This window comes from Trichechus manatus, unplaced genomic scaffold (genome assembly GCF_000243295.1).
Source record: "Trichechus manatus latirostris isolate Lorelei unplaced genomic scaffold, TriManLat1.0 scaffold00024, whole genome shotgun sequence".
Lineage (NCBI taxonomy): Eukaryota > Metazoa > Chordata > Mammalia > Sirenia > Trichechidae > Trichechus > Trichechus manatus.
Genome location: NW_004443960.1, coordinates 18,749,986 through 18,768,789, shown reverse-complemented (window position 1 = coordinate 18,768,789; position 18,804 = coordinate 18,749,986). Strand labels below are relative to the sequence as shown.

Below are 18,804 nucleotides of genomic sequence, written 5' to 3'. Positions count from 1 at the left end.
ACTGCCTTGAATGATTTTAATTCTGCAGTTGTATTTTTTTTATTTCCTTACCCTCCTTTCTTAGTGTCATGATCAAGAGCACAGGCTGTGGAGTCAGATTGAAAGGCTTGAATCCTGGCTCCAACACTTACTGGTTGGGTGAACTTGAAGAATTTACTTAACCTCTCTCAGTTTCCTCAACTACAAAATGGAAACAATAATAATAGTATGTATTCGTGGTGTTCTTGTGAGGATGAAATGAGTTAATACATCTTTACCTTTTTTTTGCATTATCTTAAGGAGCCCTGGTGGTGCAACTACTAAGTACTCGGCTGCTAACCAAAAGGTTGTTGGATCACATCTACCCAGTGGGTCCACAGGAGAAAGACCTGGTGATCTGCTTCTGTAAAGATTACAGCCTAGAAAACCCTATGGGAAAGTTCTCCTCTGACACATGGGGTCACTAATTGACTCAACTGCACCCAACAACAACAAAGATCATTTAGCGCTTGAATCCCTCTTTACCAAAAAGAACCAAAAAAACCTGATATATATTATGCTATTTTTCACAGGTTCCATATATTATTTTCCACTTTCCCTGTCCTTCACAATCAATCTGTTCACGCTCTGGGTCAACAGAGATGTTGCATGAATTGCCCTTGACCCTACTCTTGGCCCGCTTTGTGACAGCATCTTTCTTTCCCTTCTCAGCAGGAGGGCAGGTGGTATGCCAAGCTCCGAGTCAGTTTCTAGGTAACTTTCCCCTATAACATCTCCTGTCTACTTCGATGGCATCACTAAAGAAAACCATAATTCCCAACATATGCTGCAAACTGATTTCTCCATATATCTGTTCTTGCAGCAGCTATTCTACTTAAAAGCACGTTTGGTTTTGAAAAAACTTGTAAGACTAAAATGACACCTTACAAGTGACCACTGTGAACATGTCCATGGAAAGTTTAGCTTTACTTTGTCTCCATGGTAATCACACACCTCTCTTCCTGCTGATTGTCAAAATTCTCACTGGTTTTGGATGTGATTAAGGGTAAATTATGTTCATAAAATGCCTTAAAAATGAACTTAAATGCAGTAAACTCTGCTCAAGAGTAAGGAGCAACGGGATGGCTGAGATCCAATGACCACGTGATGTGGTCAACTAATGCCATCTATTGGAGGCAGCCTTTTCTGTTTGTTTCATCGGGGAACATTCAAAACAGGGAAGTTCCTCAACAGTGGGGCTTCTGTAGCTCTTTACTTTGTTTTTTGAGGGGGCGAGGCACAATTCACTGAATTCATGGTGCCACAACTGTCTCCTCTTCATTCATTGTGGTCTGGGACCCTCCTGTCCCTATCAACTATAGAAAGATGACCTGGCCAGGGGAAGGTGAGAAGATGAGAACAGTCCTCCCAGATGGGTCCCTGGAAGGGCAGAGGAACAATTGCCCAATGTTCTGTGTGGGACCTAACCTGTGTCTTGGCATCCTGGGGCGGCCGTTGGGGAGATATCAGGTGGACTTTCCTGCCTCCACTCATGCAATCTCTTGAAGTAACCTTTCTCAATCCAGCTTGGTCTTCACTATAGCTAGAGGAGATGCTGCCCAGAGTCTTTTCATCTTTATTTTCAGTGATGTCATTCCTCTTCTTTCTCCTGGCTTTCATATCTACTTTAGTGGAGAATTGGCAAGCTCCTATCCAGAGCCCATTTGAATCGAAAGTCAAGTTTTTAAATGCTAAGCATACTTTTAGTTTTTAAAACAACTTTACTGAGGTATCAACCTGTTGCCCTAGAGTCTATTTCTATTCATAGCAACCTTATATGACAGAGTAGAACTGCCCCATAGGGTTTCCAAGGAGCAGCTGGTGTATTCAAACTGCCAACCCTTTGGTTAGCAGCCGAGCTCTTAACCACTGAGCTACCAGGGCTCCTTATTGAGGTATACATACCATAAAATTCACTCATTTTAAGTGCATGAGTCAGTGGTTTTTAGTAAATTTACCTAGCTGTGCACCATCCTGCAATCCAGTTTTAGAATATTTTCATCACACCAGTGAAATCCTTCATGCCCACTGTCTTAGTTATCTAGTGCTGCTATAACAGAAATACTACAAGTGGATGGATTTAACAAAGAGAAATTTGTTCTCTCACAGTCTAGGAGGCTAGAAGTCCGAATTCAGGGGCTAGCTCCAGGGAAAGACTCTCTCTCTCTGTCGGCTCTGGGGGAAGGTCCTTGTCATCAGTCTTCCCAGGTCAAGGAGCTTCTTGACGCGGGACGCACTATTCTCCTGGCTGCCGTTTCTTGGTGGTATGAGGTCCTCCATGTCTCTCTGCTCGCTTCTCTCTCTTATATCTCAAAAGAGAGATATAAGGTTGGCTTAAGACACCACCTAATCTTATAGGTTGAGTCCTGCCTCATAACTGCCACTAATCTCACCTCATTAACATCATAGAGGCAGGATTTACAACACATAGGAAAATCACATTAAAAGACAGAATGGTGGACAATCACACAATACTGGGAATCATGGACTAGCCAAGTTGACACACATTTTTGGGGGACACAATTCAATCCGTAACACCTACTTACATTAATCACTATCCCCATCCTCAGCCCCAGGCAACCACAAATCTACTTTCTACCTCTATAGATTTGCCTTTCCTGGACATTTCATATACATGGAGTCATACAGCATGTGACTCTTTTGTCTGGCTTTGAGTCTATTATACCCATCTTAAAAAGCTTAAAATGCCTTTCTAACCTTTCTACAAGGGCCTGGGGTTAAGGTTCTCATGGGGAGAGTTCTAGAGAGGCCTTCCCTGCCCTCGTGGGGCATTGTCTGCTGGCTTTCCAAGATCTAGGGCCCTGGGGAAATGGATCTCTCAAATAAAAGCTGGAAGAACCAAGTTGGGGAATGAACATTAAGCAGGCAGGCCTTTGGGGGATCCTCTCAATGTCAAGTTCATATCACCTGACATGAATCCTTGTTTGTCAACCCAGGGATTTAATTGTCCAGAAAGTACTAAATTCCTCTCTCTGCACCCATTCATTGTGTGCTCTTTGAAAAGTCACTTGCCTCTGTTGAAAAGTTAGGCTTATTCTCTCAGTGGAGGCAAGGAAAACAGAGCTGGGGGTGGCAGAGATAATAGAAGTCATCTGTCTTCCTGGGTTTCTGCTGCTCTTCCCTTCCCTCCCTTGCACTCTGATCAGAGTTTGAGTTACAACCACAACACAAAGTGAAGATCAGAGAACCAGGAGACCTAAAGCTAAATGTTACTGAGCACCTTTCTGTGTTCCTAGAGCTGCGAGAAATGCTTGACACACGTAGCTCACTCACTGTCTGCAGTGATTCTCTAAGCTAGAATTAAAAGCAAACCCAATTTACAGATGTGCAAACAATCACTTTGGCTGATGTCACACAGCTGGTAAATCCACTTTTATTCAGTCAGACCTTTTCTGTTTGGCCTAAATGGTCCTGTTTCAAGCCACGAATTAGCTTTAGATCAACATCAGCAAGGGAAGGGGGATAAATGCTTCCTAATTCATGCTTTTAGTTTCCTCCTTTCTTATGGTACAAACAATTCAATTATGTTAAAGAAAAATGATCAAAAGTATTTCCCTTGAAATCATATCTTATCACAAGTATTTTAGTTTTTAAAAAAAAAAAGTCCCTTCTCTAGCTTATCCACCTGCTTTCATCTCTTCACACAGTTGCCATAGTGGTGTATGTTCCATTTTCCATTCTGCTATTTTCATCTGTCATTGTTTCTTAAAAGCATTTTCTACGTTGATACTCTTTGTAGCTATCGTTTTAATGACTGCCAAATATTTCATCTATCTTAAAAGATGTGATTTTGACTGGCCTCCTAATATGGAATATGGAAGTTATTTCCAATTTTTTGCTCTCACAGATGGTGCTACATAGTCATATATACAGATTTCTTTTCATTATGAATTATTTCCTTATGATAAATTCCCAGAAGCGGGATTTCGAAGTTGGAGTAGAGAACATTTTTGTAGCTCTTTAAACATAGTGCCAGATTGCTTTCTAAAAGTGTTGTACCAGATGCCTTCTAGGTAAAGTTACAGAGTGATGTAAGAATACAGAAGCTCCCTTCTCTAATATCTAGTGAACAACAAAAGAAAAAATTTTTTAAAGACTAAAAATCTCTCCAGCAATAACCAAATAAAGAGTTACAACCTATGCTATAAATATTGACACGTGATGAGCAGGAAGGGAAAGAAAAGAGTCTGGCATCTCTTCAGTGGCGGGTGCATCCAGTGATGGGTACATCTCCAACCCACCACCCACCACTATCCTGCTAAGAGTGGTGCTGAGAGGAAAGGGGACGAGTTAACAAAATTCTGAGATTTCTCATTGGTAATCACCAATATGGACAAAAGTGCACTACAATGGTGAATGGGCAACTGTGGAAAATGCCTAAGAGAAACCCTGTAGCACAGAAGCCGCCTGCATAATTCTGCAGTACTTTAGCTGGGGCAGAGGAGACCACCAGGGTTTGAATCTTCCACAGCACCATGCTGGGTTGGAGAGCCAAATCTTGTAGGAGTGGGGCACATTGCTAGATAGGGTGGAATTGGGATAGACCATGATTCAGGATAGTTGGCAAATTTCAGGGAGAGTGCAGAGCCCAGGTTCCAGGAAAGAAAGCCACACACCAGTCCTTAAATTGTGGTCAAGAAAGTGAAGGAGATAAACTGACCCCAGGTAATGTTGGGAAACGTGTGGTGCAAATGGTTAATGCGCTCGGCTGCTAACTGAAAGGTTGGAGGTTTGCCTCCACCCAGAGGCATCTCAGAAGAAAGACCTGACAATCTGCTGTGAAAAATCAGCCAGTGAAAACTCTATGAAACACAGTTTTACTCTGACACAGATGGGATCACCATGAGTTAGAACCAACTTGACAGCAACTAGTGATGGTGGTATATCAGAGCAAGAATGGTATGGCAACTGCAAACATCAGAAAGACAGATCCAATCTAAAAGGAAATATGATCCAAGGAACAGAAGATATTTCTGTTGAAAGAGCTTAGCAATAATAGGAATTTAATTTTTAAAAAAGTTCAAAGTTGACAAGTGTGGTAGTAGTGTAGGATAGACATAAATCCACTGAATAGGATTGAGAGTCTAGCAATAAACCCATACATCTATGGCCAATTGATTTTGACAAGGGTGCCAAGACAATTAAGTGGGGGAAAAAATAGTCTTTTAAACAAATGGCGCTGGATTAACTGAATATCTACATTCCCAAGGATAAATTTAGACCCCTACCTCACACCATATAAAAATATACTGAAAATGAATCTAAGACCTAAATGTAAGAGCTATTACTATAAAACTCTTAGAAGAAACCATAGGTTCAGATCCTTGTGACCTTGGATTAAGCAGTGGTTTCTTAGACATGACACCAAAAGCACAGCAGCAAAAGAAAAAATAGATAAATTGGACTTCATCAAAATTAAAAACTCATATGCTTCAAAGGACAGCACTGAGAAAGTAAAAAGACAACTCAGAGAATGGGAGAAAATTTTTGCAAACCATGTATTTGATAAGGGAATTGTATCTAGAATATATAAAAACTATTACAACTCAATCATAAAAAAGACAAATAACCCAATTAAAAAATAGGCAAAGGGGGAATGAACAGACACTTCACCAAAGAAGACATTCAAGTGGCCAACAGACATATGAGGAAATGCTCATGATCACTAGCCATTAGAGAAATGCAAATTAAAACCACAATGAGATACCATCTCACCCTGGCATTACTGGCACCAATCAAAAACACTGGAAAAATGTTGGAGAGGCTGCGGGGAGATCAGAACTCTTATGCACTGCTGGTGGGAATGTGTAATGATACAACCGTTTTGGAAAATGATATGGTGCTTCCTTAGAAAGCTAGAAATAGAAATACCATACTATCCAGCAATCCCACTCCTAAGAATATATTCTAGAGAAATAAGAGCCATCACACGAATACACATATGCACACCCATGTTCATTGCAGCATTGTTCACAATAGCAAAAGGATGGAAACAACCTAGATGCCCATCAACAGATGAATGGATAAACAAACTATGGTACATACACACAATGGAGTATTATGCAATGATAAAAAACAATGATGAATCTGTGAAGCATCTCATAACATGGATGAAACTGGAGGACATTATGCTGAGTGAAATAAGTCAATCACAAAAGGAGAAATATTGTATGAGACCTCTATTGTAAAAACTCATGAAAAAGTTTACACATAAAAAGTAACAATCTTTGTTGGTTATAAGGCATGGGAGGAGTGGGGGGGAAATACTAAATAGACAATAGATAAGTGGTAACTTTGGTGAAGGGTAAGACAGTACACAATACTGGGGAAGCCAGCACAACTTGTACAAGGAAAGGTCATGGAAGCTCCATAGACACATCCAAACTCCCTGAGGGACTGAATTGCTGGGCAGAGGGCTCTGGGGACCATGGTCTGAGGGAACATCTAGCTCAATTGGCATAACACAGTTTATAAAGACAATGTTCTACATTCTACCTTGGTGAGTAGCGTCTGGGGTCTTAAAAGCCTGTGAACAGCCATCTAAGATACTCCACTGGTCTCACCCCCTCGGGAGCATGGGAGAATGAAGAGAACAGGATACAAGGAAAAGATTAGTCCAAAGGACTAATGGACCACAGCTACTGAGGCCTCCACCAGACTGAGTCCAGTACAGCTAGATGGTGCCTGGCTACCACCACTGACTGCTCTGACCGGGATCCCAACAGAGGGTTCTGGACAGAGCTGGAGAAGGATGTAGAACAAAATTCTAACACACAAAAAAAGAGCAGATTTACTGGCCTGACAGAGACTGGAGAAACCCTGAGAGTATGGCCCCCAGACACCCTTTTAGCTCAGTGGTGAAGTCACTCCCGAGGTTCACCGTTCAGCCGGGGATTGGACAGCCTCATAAAGCAAAACGGGACTAATGAGGCACAGCAGTCCAGGGACAAGGACTAGAAGGCAGAAGGGGACAGGAAAGCTGGTGATAGGGAACCCAAGGTTGAGTAAGGACAGTGTGGACATGTAGTGGGGTTGTTAACCATTGTCATAGGGCAATATATGTACTAACTGTTTAATGAGAAACTGTTTGTTTTGTCAAGCTTCACCTAAAGTACAATAAAAAAATTAATAAATGAAAAATAGGCAAAGGATCTGAATAGATAGTTCTCCAAAGAAGATACACAAATGTCCAATAAACACATAAAATGATGCTCAATGTCATTATCCATTAGGGAAGTCCAAAACAATGAGATACCACTTCATACCTATTAAGATGGCTGTAATAAAAAAGGTGGATAATAACAAGTGTTAGCAAGGATATGGAGAAATTGGAACTGTCATACATTGCTGATGGGAATGTAAAATTGTGCAGCTTTGGAAAACATTTTGGCAGTTCCTCAAAAGGTAAACATAGAATTACCATATGATTCAGTAATCCACTCCTAGGTGTATAGCCAAGAGAAGTGAAAGTACATGTCCACACAAACACTTGTACATGAATGTTCATGACAGCATTATTCATAATGGCCAAATAGTAGAAAAAACCCAAATGTCTATCAACTGATGAATGGACAAAGAAAATGTAGTATATACATAAAATTGAATATTATTCAGCAAAAAAAAGAAAAAGAAATAAAGTACTAGTACCTGCTACAACATGGACGAACTTTGAAAACATTTTGCTAAGTGAAAGAAGCCAGTCACAAAAAAACACACATTGTATGATTCCATTTATATGAAATGTCCAGAACAGGCAAATCTATAGACAAAGTAGATCAGTGGTTGCCTAGGGCCAGAGGAGGTAGGGGATTGAGGTAGTGATGAATAAGGGGTATGGGATTTCTTTTTGGGGTAATGAAAATGTTCTAAAATTGATTGTGGTAAAGGTTGTGCAACTCTGTTAATATACTGAAAACCATTAAATTGTACACGTGAAATGAGTGAATTGTATGGTATGTGAATTTTATCTCAATAAAGCTGTTTTTTTTTTTAAGTTTGTAGATGAGGTGGTAAAGTCACAGAAATGAAAAGAGAGATTGAAAAACCAAAGAAACAAATTGAGAACCAAACAATACAATTAAAGGTCTAATAAGTAAATATAGAACCAGCAAAGCTAAACATCTACTAAATGACTTAAAGGAAAGGTTTGAGATAATCAAACTTACTGTAGAAGAAAAAGACAAAGATATCGAGGCAATTAGAGAGAATATGATTGACATGGAGGCCACACACAGCTAATTCCTGATGTAGGAAACCCAATAAGTAGTGTACAGAATATATACAAAGGTAAAAATGCAGAAAATTTTCCCCAATGAAGAAAGAACTGTTTCTTCTAATTCTAAGTGTATGGTATGTTCCATGAAAAAAACTGATACAGAGTAATTGGCCAAAAGATATAGTCCGATTAAATTAGTGGGTGTCCAAGGATGAAAGAGATTCTGTCAGGCAGCTAGATAAGAAAGATAAGTCGATAAAGAGCCTCAGACTCCTCCACAGCAACTTAAAATGCAAGAAAACAGAATAGAACAATGTCTGAAAAATTCTGAAGAAATGTGGCTTATTATTCTCAGTGAAGTCGCAGTTCAAATACAAAAGCAACGGATAGACATTCTCAAACAGGCAAGAACTGAGAGGGAGCGAGGGAGGGAGGAAGGAAAGAAGGAAAGTGAATATAGTGATGACTGGTGTTAGGGAAATGGGTGGAACAAGAATTGTAAATGTTGATAATTGCTGAAGCTGGATAATGGGTACATATGGCAGTTTATTATACTATGCTCTTTACTTTTGTATATTTTTGAAATTTTCCATAATAAAACGTTAAAATACAATAACAAAATGGGATTAATGACTTCAACCCTTTTTTGTGTGTGTGTGTCTGTTCATATCATTTGCCCATTTTTTAATTGGATTGTCTTTCAGTTGCAGTGGTGTTGGATTTTCCTATAGGTTTTGGAGATTAGATCTTTGTTACGTATGTCATAGCCAAAAAGATTTTCCCAGTGTATAGGTTCTTTTTTTTACTCTTTTGGTGAAGTCATTTGATAAGTTTAAGTGTTTAATTTTTAGAAGATCTCAGTTATCTAGCTTATCTTGTGGTGTTTATTTATTGTTAGTTATGGTTTGTATCCTATTTATGCTGTGTATTAGGGCCCCTAGTGTTGACCCTATTTTTTCTTCCCTGATCTTTATAGTTTTTGGTTTTATATTTATGTCTTTCATCCATTTTGAATTAGTTTTTGTGTATGATGTGAGGTATGGGTCCTGTTTCATTTTTTTATGGATGGACATCCAGTTTTGCCAGCACCATTTGTTAAAAAGACTGTCTTTTCCCCATTTAATGGACTTTGGGCCTTTGTCAAAGATCAGGTGGCCATAGGTAGATGGATTAACATCTGAGTTCTCAGTTGTGTTCCATTGGTCCTTGTGTCTGTCAGTGCATCAGTACCAGGCTGTTTTGACTACCCTGGCTGTTTAGTAGGTTCTGAGGTCAGGTAGTTCGAGGCCTCCTACTTCATTCTTCTTCAGTAATGCTTTACTTCTCCGGGGGCTCTTTCCTTTCCATATAAAGTTAATGATTAGTTTTTCCATCTCATTAAAGATTGCTATTGGTCTCTTTTGGGTTCCTGCAGTAGTGTTTTGTAGTTTTCTTTGTATAGGTCTTTTATGTCCCTGGTTAGATTTATTCCTAAGTATTTATTTTTAGGGGCTATTATAAATGGTATTGCTTTCCTAATTTCCCTTTCATAGCTCTCTTTATTGGTATATAGGAATCCACCTGATTTTTATATGTTTATCTTGTATGCTGCTACTCTGCCGAATCTTTCTATTAGTTCCAGTAGTTTTCTTGTGGAGTCTTTTTAGGGTTCTGTATGTATAGTAGCATATCATCCACAAATGGGGATTGTTTTCTTTCTTACCAATGTGGATGCCCTTTATTTATTTTTCTTGCCTTATTGCTCTAGCTAGGACTTCCAGCACAATGTTAGATAGGAGTGGCACTTTAACCCTTAATGGCCTTTTTTTTAGGAACCAGTATCTCCTATAGTGAAGGATTATTTATCTGAAGTTCTGCAGGTCCTTCAGTTTCACTTTGTTGTTGTTGTTAGTTGCTGTCCAGTCAGTTCTGACTCATGATGACCCCAAGTGTGCAGAATAGAACTGCTCTATAGCGTTTTCAAGGCTGTGACCTTTTGGAAGCAGATCTCCAGGCCTGTCTTCCTAAGTGCCTCTGGGTGGGTTCCAACCACCAACCTTTTGGCTAGTAGTTGAGCACTTAACCATTTCCTCCACCCAGGGACTCCAGTTTCACTTTAGTCTCCTAAAATATAGGTAAAATTAAATTTAATATCTTTATTTTAAAGTAGTATGTGTTGAATTATCCCATTCTTATAAACATTCTTATCTCATTCTTAGAAACTTTATCTCATCTATCTGTTTTTCCATTTTCTAAATGTTTATGTGCCTAGAAAGAGGGCTGGAAGGATGGCCATCAAAAGTTATTTCTGGAAATGGGATTTGGAGTGTTTATTTCTTTTTCTTTTTGTTCTTTTCAGTACTTTCTGTTTACATTATTAAAAATAACACTGAGCTAGCCTGTGTGCTATCCCCTCCCCTTCTTGACGGGCTAATAATTTAGATAATTAGCACCTGTTGTTTTTATACAAAAAATAAATTATTTGTTATTTTAAAAGTGTTGTTCCAGTTTACATAGTTAACAGCAATGTGTGAGTTTCACCACAGTTACGCCAGTGTTGGTGGTTATACATTTTTAGATACCTGTAGCTTGGAGCCCTGGTGGTGTAGTGGTTAAAATTTTGGCTGCTAACCAAAAGATTGGCAGTTCAAATCCACCAGTCACTCCTTGGAAACCCTATGGGACAGTTCTACTCTGTCCTATAGGGTCGCTATGAGTCAGAATCAACTCGATGGCAAGGAGCTTGGTTTTTTTTGGTTTTGATAGCTCAGGCAATTAAATATTTCAAACATGAAATGTAAAACCTTCATGTGCTAATGATCTGTTTTGTTTCTTTGCGGCCCAGGAAGCATCTATGACTTTTATTTTCTCAAGCAAGGTAGTGGACATTGGAATGCTTGGACAGAGTATATCACCAAAGAGGAGGAAGTGATCCCAGCTAATGCAAAGGTAAAAGAGAGGCACTGGTCATGGAATTTTGGTTTCCAGAATTACCGGACTATTCTCCAAGATGGAGGAATTAACATCAGTTCTGTGTTAGCACCCTGAAGAGCTTTCTTTAGAAAAAGATTCAAACATGGGCTGGACTGAGCTTTCAAAAGCATGGACTTTAGAGAGACCCAGATTCCTTACTCTGCCTTCACTTTCTCTGCCTCAGTTTACTCAACTATAAAATGGAAGAGAAATTACTTACAGGATGGTTGCAAGGATTGAACATGATTTACATGAACAGGTGGCACATAATAGGTGCTAGATTGACGTTGATTGCTATTCTCATTATTATTATTAATAATTCCAGGTGGTCATCAGTCCACCTCTTGGTCATCTCAGCCTAAAAGATCCTTGCCTTTTCCTTAAAATCCTCAGAGAATGATTTCCTTTATCAGAATTCTCAGAAAAGGGGGTTCTTATTAAAAAGTTTTCTGGTTAGTAGGTGATTCACCTAAAACTCCTCCTCATTTCAATCCTTGTCAAAAAATTTTTCTGATATGTACTTTTATGCTTATGTTAGTAGAATCTAGGGGCTATAATTTATCTTTCTGGGGTGATTCAGGTCGTTCAGGACTGGGTGAAATGGTAGACAGTGGTAGATGGTGGTAGTTGGTGGTAAAAACTAGAAACTTGGACAGTTGTAGTCAGACATGGGGCAGGATGGTGGCTGGACATGAAGAGGGTGAATGTGTGCTGACTTCAAGACACACCCTGGGTGCTGAGTGTTGTGAAGAAGTCTCCAACACTGAGATCCTAAACTTTAATTCTCCTTAATGAACTTAGGGAGCCCTGGTGGCACAGTGGTTAAACAGCTCAGCTGCTAACCGAGAGGTTGACGGTTCAAACCCACCAGCCACTCCATGGAAGAAAGATGTGGCAATCTGCTTCTGTAAAATTATAGCCTTATAAACCCTATGGGGCAGTTCTACTCTGTCCTGTAGGGTCACTATGAGTCAGAATCAACTTGACAGCAACAGGTTTGTTTTTTGGGTTTAACGAGCTCAGTCTTCTGAACTCCAGGAATTTAAAATTTTGTCCAATGCAGAAAATATTTTCAGTTCTGCTCCGAATTTTTCCCTTGTCTAATAATTGTGCAAGCCCCTGGGGAAAAAAAAAATCTATGAAAAGAAACTTGCTTTAAGGATACAGGGAAAGGATTAGTCCGAAGGACTAATTGTCCACAGCTACCAAGGCCTCCACTGGACTGAGTCCAGTACAGCTAGATGGTGCCCAGCTCCCACCACTGACTGCTCTGACCAGGATCACAACAGAGGGTTCTGGACAGAGCTGGAGAAGGATATAGAACAAAATTCTAACTCACAAAAAGAAGACCAGATTTACCGGCCTAAAGGAGACTGGAGAAACCTCAAGAGTATGGCCCTCAGACACCCTTTTAGCTCAGTGGTGAAGTTACCTCCGAGGTTCACTGTTCAGCCTGGGAGTGGACAGCCCTGTAAAACCAAATGGGACTAACGAGGTGCAGGAGTCCAGTGACAAGTGCCAGAAGGCAGAAGGGGACAAGGAAGCTGGTGATAGGGAACCCAAGGTTGAGTAAGGATATTGCTGATGTGTTGTGAGATTGTTAACCCTTGTCATAGGGCAACATTTGTATTAACTGTTAAATGAGAAACTGTTTTGTTCTGTAAGCCTTCATCTTAAGTGAGAATAACAGCACAATTGGAAGAGCATAGTCAATGTCACTGAACTGTGCATGTAGGATTTTCGAAATGGTGTATTTTTGGCTATGTGTATTTTCACCAAAAAAAAAGGTTGAGAAGTTAGAGGGTTGATATGTTGTGGGGTTGTTGACCAATGTCATAAAACAACATGTGTACTACTGTTTCAAAAAAAAAAGAAAGAAACTTGCTTTAAATCCATATTCTTGGGACCCAAATAGGAACCTTGAACCTGGTTCTGCATCCAGCATCAGTTACTGGCTATGTGGCTTTGGACAAGGTAGCAAGCTTTCTTGAACCCTCAGTTTTTTCATCTGAAAAACTGGGCTAATAATACACCTGCCTCAGAAGGTTGCTGGGAAAACTGCAGAGAGTAATGCATGTAAAACATCCATAGCTCAATTCTTGTTAATTCTCTTCTTCTCTGTTTCAATACCTTTGGCCCATCTGCTCCTCCTTTGATCAAATTATCAGAAGAAGCCAAGCTTTTGTCCACCAGTATGCATAGGGCCACCATGTTGCACAAACACAGATGGCAACATTTGCATTATGATCTGGTTGTGCTTTAGGGGGCGCCATTTACATAAGCCACAGTACAAATAGTACTACTCCCTGCAGTGGCCCCATTTTCACTAACCCCTTCCAGCATAGGCACACAAGAAGACTTCAGTGTATGATATACATCTTTCTGCCCTTTCCTTTGCCCCCGTCGCCCCACCACAGAGGATCCAAATGGGCCAAATGGCTGATAACAGGGTTTGGGCTCAGAGATCCAAGCTAAGGTGAGATATTCTCCTAAAGTAGTAGGGATTCCAGGAGCCCAAGACTAAGTACTAGAAGTCCAGTTGAGGTCTGAATACCAGGAAGAGTGTGTACAATCCCTATATAGGAAGAGGCCAAGGGTTCCATGGGGATGGATCTTAGAACCAAGAATCTGAGTATTGAGAAAAGCAGATCAGGAACAAACAGAGAGGATGGGTGTTCTTAGGTCACACCTAACCCTTATGAGCCAGGCAGTATATACGGCATATGGGAGGTGGACCTTACCTGGGACAAGACAGACAGGTTGATTCAGAGCAATAGTCTCAGAGGGCAGCAACTATGGACTAATCTTTACTGTAACTTGTGTTTATAATATGATAGTTCAACAGTGAAGAATGTAGACTTTGTAGTCAGACAAGCCTGGTTTCAAATCTCTGCATTTTCATTTACTTGCTGTGTTACTTGGGCAAGATACAGAAGGTCTCTGGACCTCAGCTTCCTCTATCAAACAGGGACAATCATGCCTACCTTTACAGGTATGATTTCATTTAATCCTGAAAATAGCTCTGTGTCATTATTATCCCCATTTCATAGATAAAGAAATTGAGGCCCCTGAAGAGGCTAAATACTCAGAGTCATAAAGATAGAAAAGGATGGAGCTGGAATTCAAGCCCAGGTCTCTTGAATACCAAGACCCAGCCTTCTGGGCCCAGTACCAAGACTCTCCCATGTTTTTGTGGTACAGGTCTCAGAACTCATCATCCCCACAATGGAGACAGCCCGACAATCCTTCTTCTTGAAAACCTACTTGGATCATGAGATTCCGATGCTGTCTGTCGGTCCCACAGGCACTGGCAAATCAGCTATCACCAACAATTTCCTTCTCTACCTTCCCAAAAGCATTTACCTACCCAACTGCATCAACTTCTCTGCCAGAACCTCAGCCAATCAGACACAGGATATCATCATGTCCAAGCTGGATCGGAGGCGGAAAGGCCTTTTTGGGCCTCCCATAGGGAGGAAAGCTGTGGTGTTTGTGGGTAAGGCATTGGCCTGGATACAACCAGGTTCTTTGACCGCAAACTAAAGCAAGCCAGAAACTCCCTTTGTAGGGTCACTGTACAGTCCTTTTACTTTCTCTGAGAGAGAAAATATTTCTGGTTAATATAACTTAGTATTTTCCCCCAAATCTTGAAAAAAGATTTGGCCCCTGCTTACCTCTTCCATCCATCTCCTGCCATGCTCCCTCTCACTCAGGGAACCCAAGCTCTATGGCCTCCTTACTGCTCCTCAAACCTACCTCAGGGCCTTTGCACGTCCTCTGCCTTGAACTTTCTTCCTCTAAACATTCTCGTGGTTTACGCCTTCAGTTCTTATTTCTCCATTCCTCTCTCCCTCCTTTTGTTTATCATTTATCCAACAACAATTTAAGCTTTGCATCCAAACAGATCTCATTTTTTAACCCTAGGCATATTATGATTTACCGTCAGTTTCTCACCTCTAACAAATAGGTAAGACTTCCTTTACAAACTCATTGCTCGGATTAGATGAGATAATGTATATAAAGCTCCCAAAATGTTGGCTGACACAAACTGGGCATTCAGTCAGTGTTTATTGAAGAAAATTAAGAAGAGTCTCCATTTTATTGAGTGCCTGTTCCGTGCCAGGACTGAGAGAGATACTATTAGGGAAAACACAGTCCCTGCCCCTGAGGAAGTCACAATCTGTTCTTGCTATTTGATTGTTGCTACTCAAAAATCCTGGTTCCAAAGCCTTGCCCCCAGTGGAGCTCAACTGTTGTCTGCTGATTAAATTAAATACCCTGTTGGCTGGGATCTTGACTGTCTTCCTCACCATCATATCCCCAGCAATTAAGAAACTCTTCCCCATAGTAGGCAATCAATATATTGTGGTTGATGGAATGGGGGAAAAAATAAAGTCCTGTCTGTTGATGCCAACCCATGCATCCTTAAAGCCACAACAGGCCAGGATCTCAATGAGGTGAGAGAGTCCAGAACCCAGGAAAACCCCTTCCCATCTGGTCAGAGTGTCCACTTGCTGAGCCCTGCATGGAGTAGGGGTGGGACAGCTAGGCCCAGACTTCCCTCTAGGAGATAATGGTCATCTCTTACCTCCTGTCCAAGCAGGTTTGATCAGAGGATCCCATGGACTTATAATGTATGGTTTGGCTTTGTTCCACAGATGACCTCAACATGCCAGCCAAAGAGGTGTATGGGGCCCAACCCCCTATCGAGCTCTTGAGGCAATGGATTGACCACGGTTACTGGTTTGATAAGAAGGACACAAACAGGCTGGACATCGCAGATGTGTTGCTTGTGACAGCTATGGGGCCACCCGGGGGAGGAAGGAATGACATTACTGGTATGTGAAGGAGACAGTTCATTCCTCTTCACCCAGTAGAAGGCCAGGCCGCCTTAATGAATGGAAGAGTGACACAGGGTACTCTGTCCTCACTGAGGGTGGAGAAAAGTGTGTTTAGGCTGCAGATGGAGGGGTTTGAGTTAGCTCCAGGGAGCGACATTGGAAAACTTTATGTTGGAAGTAGTGTGAAATAGGAAGAGGAGACAAAAGCAAGAGGTGAGAAGTCTTTGCCCAGATCATTGAGGAACAAAGAGTATCATATGGAAAGGAGAGTTTGGTATAACAGCATGTCTTCCAGGAAGGAGGCTAGATGAGAGTTTCTCAACTGGGGGTGCATGTCAGAATCATCTGTGTATTTGTTACAATTCTTCAGGTTGCCAGAAAGAAAACCTGACCCAAAGTGGCCTAAGCAAAAAAAAAAAGGAAAGAAAGAGAAAGGATTTTTTCCCCCCTGTAACCTAACAGTCCAGGAGTAGGTACAACTCGATCCAGATCTACAAGTATCTCTATTTTTATTCTGATGTGCATACCTGGTTAGTAATCTAAATTCCATTTGCAGACTTAGATTCTGTGAGATATTAAATTGTTGTCTGACCTTGAACAAGTCTCTTCTCTCTGGTACTCAGCTTTCTCATCTGTAAAATATGGAAGCCATCACCTTCCACTTCAAGTATAGAATCCAGGAGTGACTTTGCCTGGGTTTGAACACAGCATAATCTCAGGTCCCTAGAATTTGTAAATTCAACACTTCTGTCACTGGTGAGAGGGAGAGGAACTTGGTACATTATTTCCCTATGTAAGACCTGACCAATCAAAGGGAAATACCTGTTTCCAGCACACATCACAGAATTAGTAATAATTAGCATTTGTACAGCAATTAACAGTTTTTAAGCTGCATTATAAACATGATTTTCGCAAAGACCGTATAACAAAGCCCAGTGCCTGAAGACCACCAGGAACACATCTATTGTGTTGTCCCATCGCGATCATGGAGTGACCACATCTGATGTTGATAGTTAATGAAATTCTTTTCAGCAGGGAACCCACAGCCTTGCTAATAGTTTCCAGGCCAACTACCAGCTGTCAAGTTGGGGGGAGGGGGGGAAGTTACTGTAAGAAAAAAGAGAATAAAGAGCAGAATAATGCCCCTCCTGAAAAGCATAACAGAAAGATATACTAAAATAATAATAATCATCAAATAGACAAAACTGAAATTTACTATTTCAAAATAATCTAAAAGATGTCGATAAAATTATACAGGACATGAGAGGTTCCGCCAAAATGGTGCTCTAGGCAGAAGCACCACACCGTCCCTCCACAGCAAAGATCCGAAAAACTAAGCCGAATAGAGTATACAACAATCCTGAAACCCTAAAACATCAAATGGAGAGAGAAAGAACTCAGCCAAGCACCAAATGGAGTGAGAAAACACAGAGAACGGGCGAGGAGAGACTCATGCAGAGGTCCCCTACCAGCTAACACAGCATGGATCCGCCATCTTGGACTTCTATCGGAGACCAGCAAATGGGGGGTACGAGAAAGCAGCGTCACGGAGCTTCCAGCAGGAGACAAAACAACCAGTAATTGGCGATATATGCTTTCCCACCCCCCACCCTTCTTCACTCCTACTCGGCCTCCTCTGCTTCCTGCGGCCACAGTCTCTTGACCGGGAAACAGCAGCTGCTTGGATTCCAGACACCCAAACGGGTGGCTCTCTGAGTGCCATTTGTTGGCTGCTGGTGTTGCTTTTTTTCCACTTCTTTTTATTTCTTCCTTGCCTCTCCCCACCTCCCCCTCCTTTTGCTCGAGTACCTCGCTCCGTGCGCCATCTTTGCTTCTTCCTGAGGGGCTGCAGAGCTCCGGTAATTTGTGATATACGCTTTCCCACTCTCTACCCTTCTTCACCCACACTCGGCCCCCTCTGCTTCCCATGGACACAGTCTCTTGTCCAGAAACACCAGCCCACACTAGCTAGCTCTCTGAGTGCCATTTGTTGGCTACTAGTGTTGCCTTTTTTTTTTTTTTCTGCTTCTTTTGATTTGTTACTTGCCTCTCACCACCTCCCCCCTTCACTCAAGTACCTGGGTCCGTGCACCATCTTTGCTTCTTCCTGAGGGGCTGCGGAGCTCTGTTCGAGTGTGGAGCTGCTTCCTGGTTTGGGCTGCCTGCTGGTGGGATCCTGGGGCTTTTGTTCGTTTGTTTTGAATTGTTTGTTTGTTTTCTTTTCCTTTTCTTGAGTTGGGCGCCCTTTCTGGCCAGGCTGAGCTGTGTGGCAGGGAGATTCCCCTTCAGCTTCCACAGACATGCAGAGGGATCCCTGATAGCGTTTCTTTTTCCATTGTTTTTGTTTTTTTGTTTTCTGTTTCTTTGGGGGCCTTTCTTGTTTCTTCTTTTTTTTTAAATTTGTTTTGTTTTCGTTTTCCTCTTTTTCCCTTTTTGTCTTTCTTCATTGCTCAGTTTCTCCTCTCTATAACTTCCTTCTCTTTCTGTTCCCTGAATACCTGGCGTTGAATACCTCTACACCTTCTAACCAGGCTGTACTGCAACACCTGAGAGCAACTTCAGCAAACCTCATAGCGGCACCGGTGGGATCCCTGGGAACTTTGCAGTTCTTTAACCTTTCTGATTCTTATTTATTCATTATTTTCTTTTCTTCCTCCTCCCCTTTCTGTTTTTCTCCATTTCATAGTCTCTCATCTCTCCACTCCAATGGCAAGCTCCCCTAGCATTCTTTTTTGTTTGTTTGTATGTTTTTGGCTC

At 41.3% G+C, this 18,804-nt stretch overlaps 1 protein-coding gene across 1 annotated transcript in view; it reads left to right on the top strand.

Annotated features, from left to right (window-relative positions):
• The window catches only part of DNAH3 (dynein axonemal heavy chain 3), a 206,223-nt gene that overhangs the window by 131,659 nt on the left and 55,760 nt on the right, over positions 1 to 18,804 (top strand). Inside the window, exons 41-43 of the mRNA XM_023728516.1 lie at positions 11,079 to 11,182; positions 14,408 to 14,702; positions 15,865 to 16,044. Coding sequence (XP_023584284.1) covers positions 11,079 to 11,182; positions 14,408 to 14,702; positions 15,865 to 16,044 — 579 coding nt within the window. The remainder of the gene's footprint in view (positions 1 to 11,078; positions 11,183 to 14,407; positions 14,703 to 15,864; positions 16,045 to 18,804) is intronic.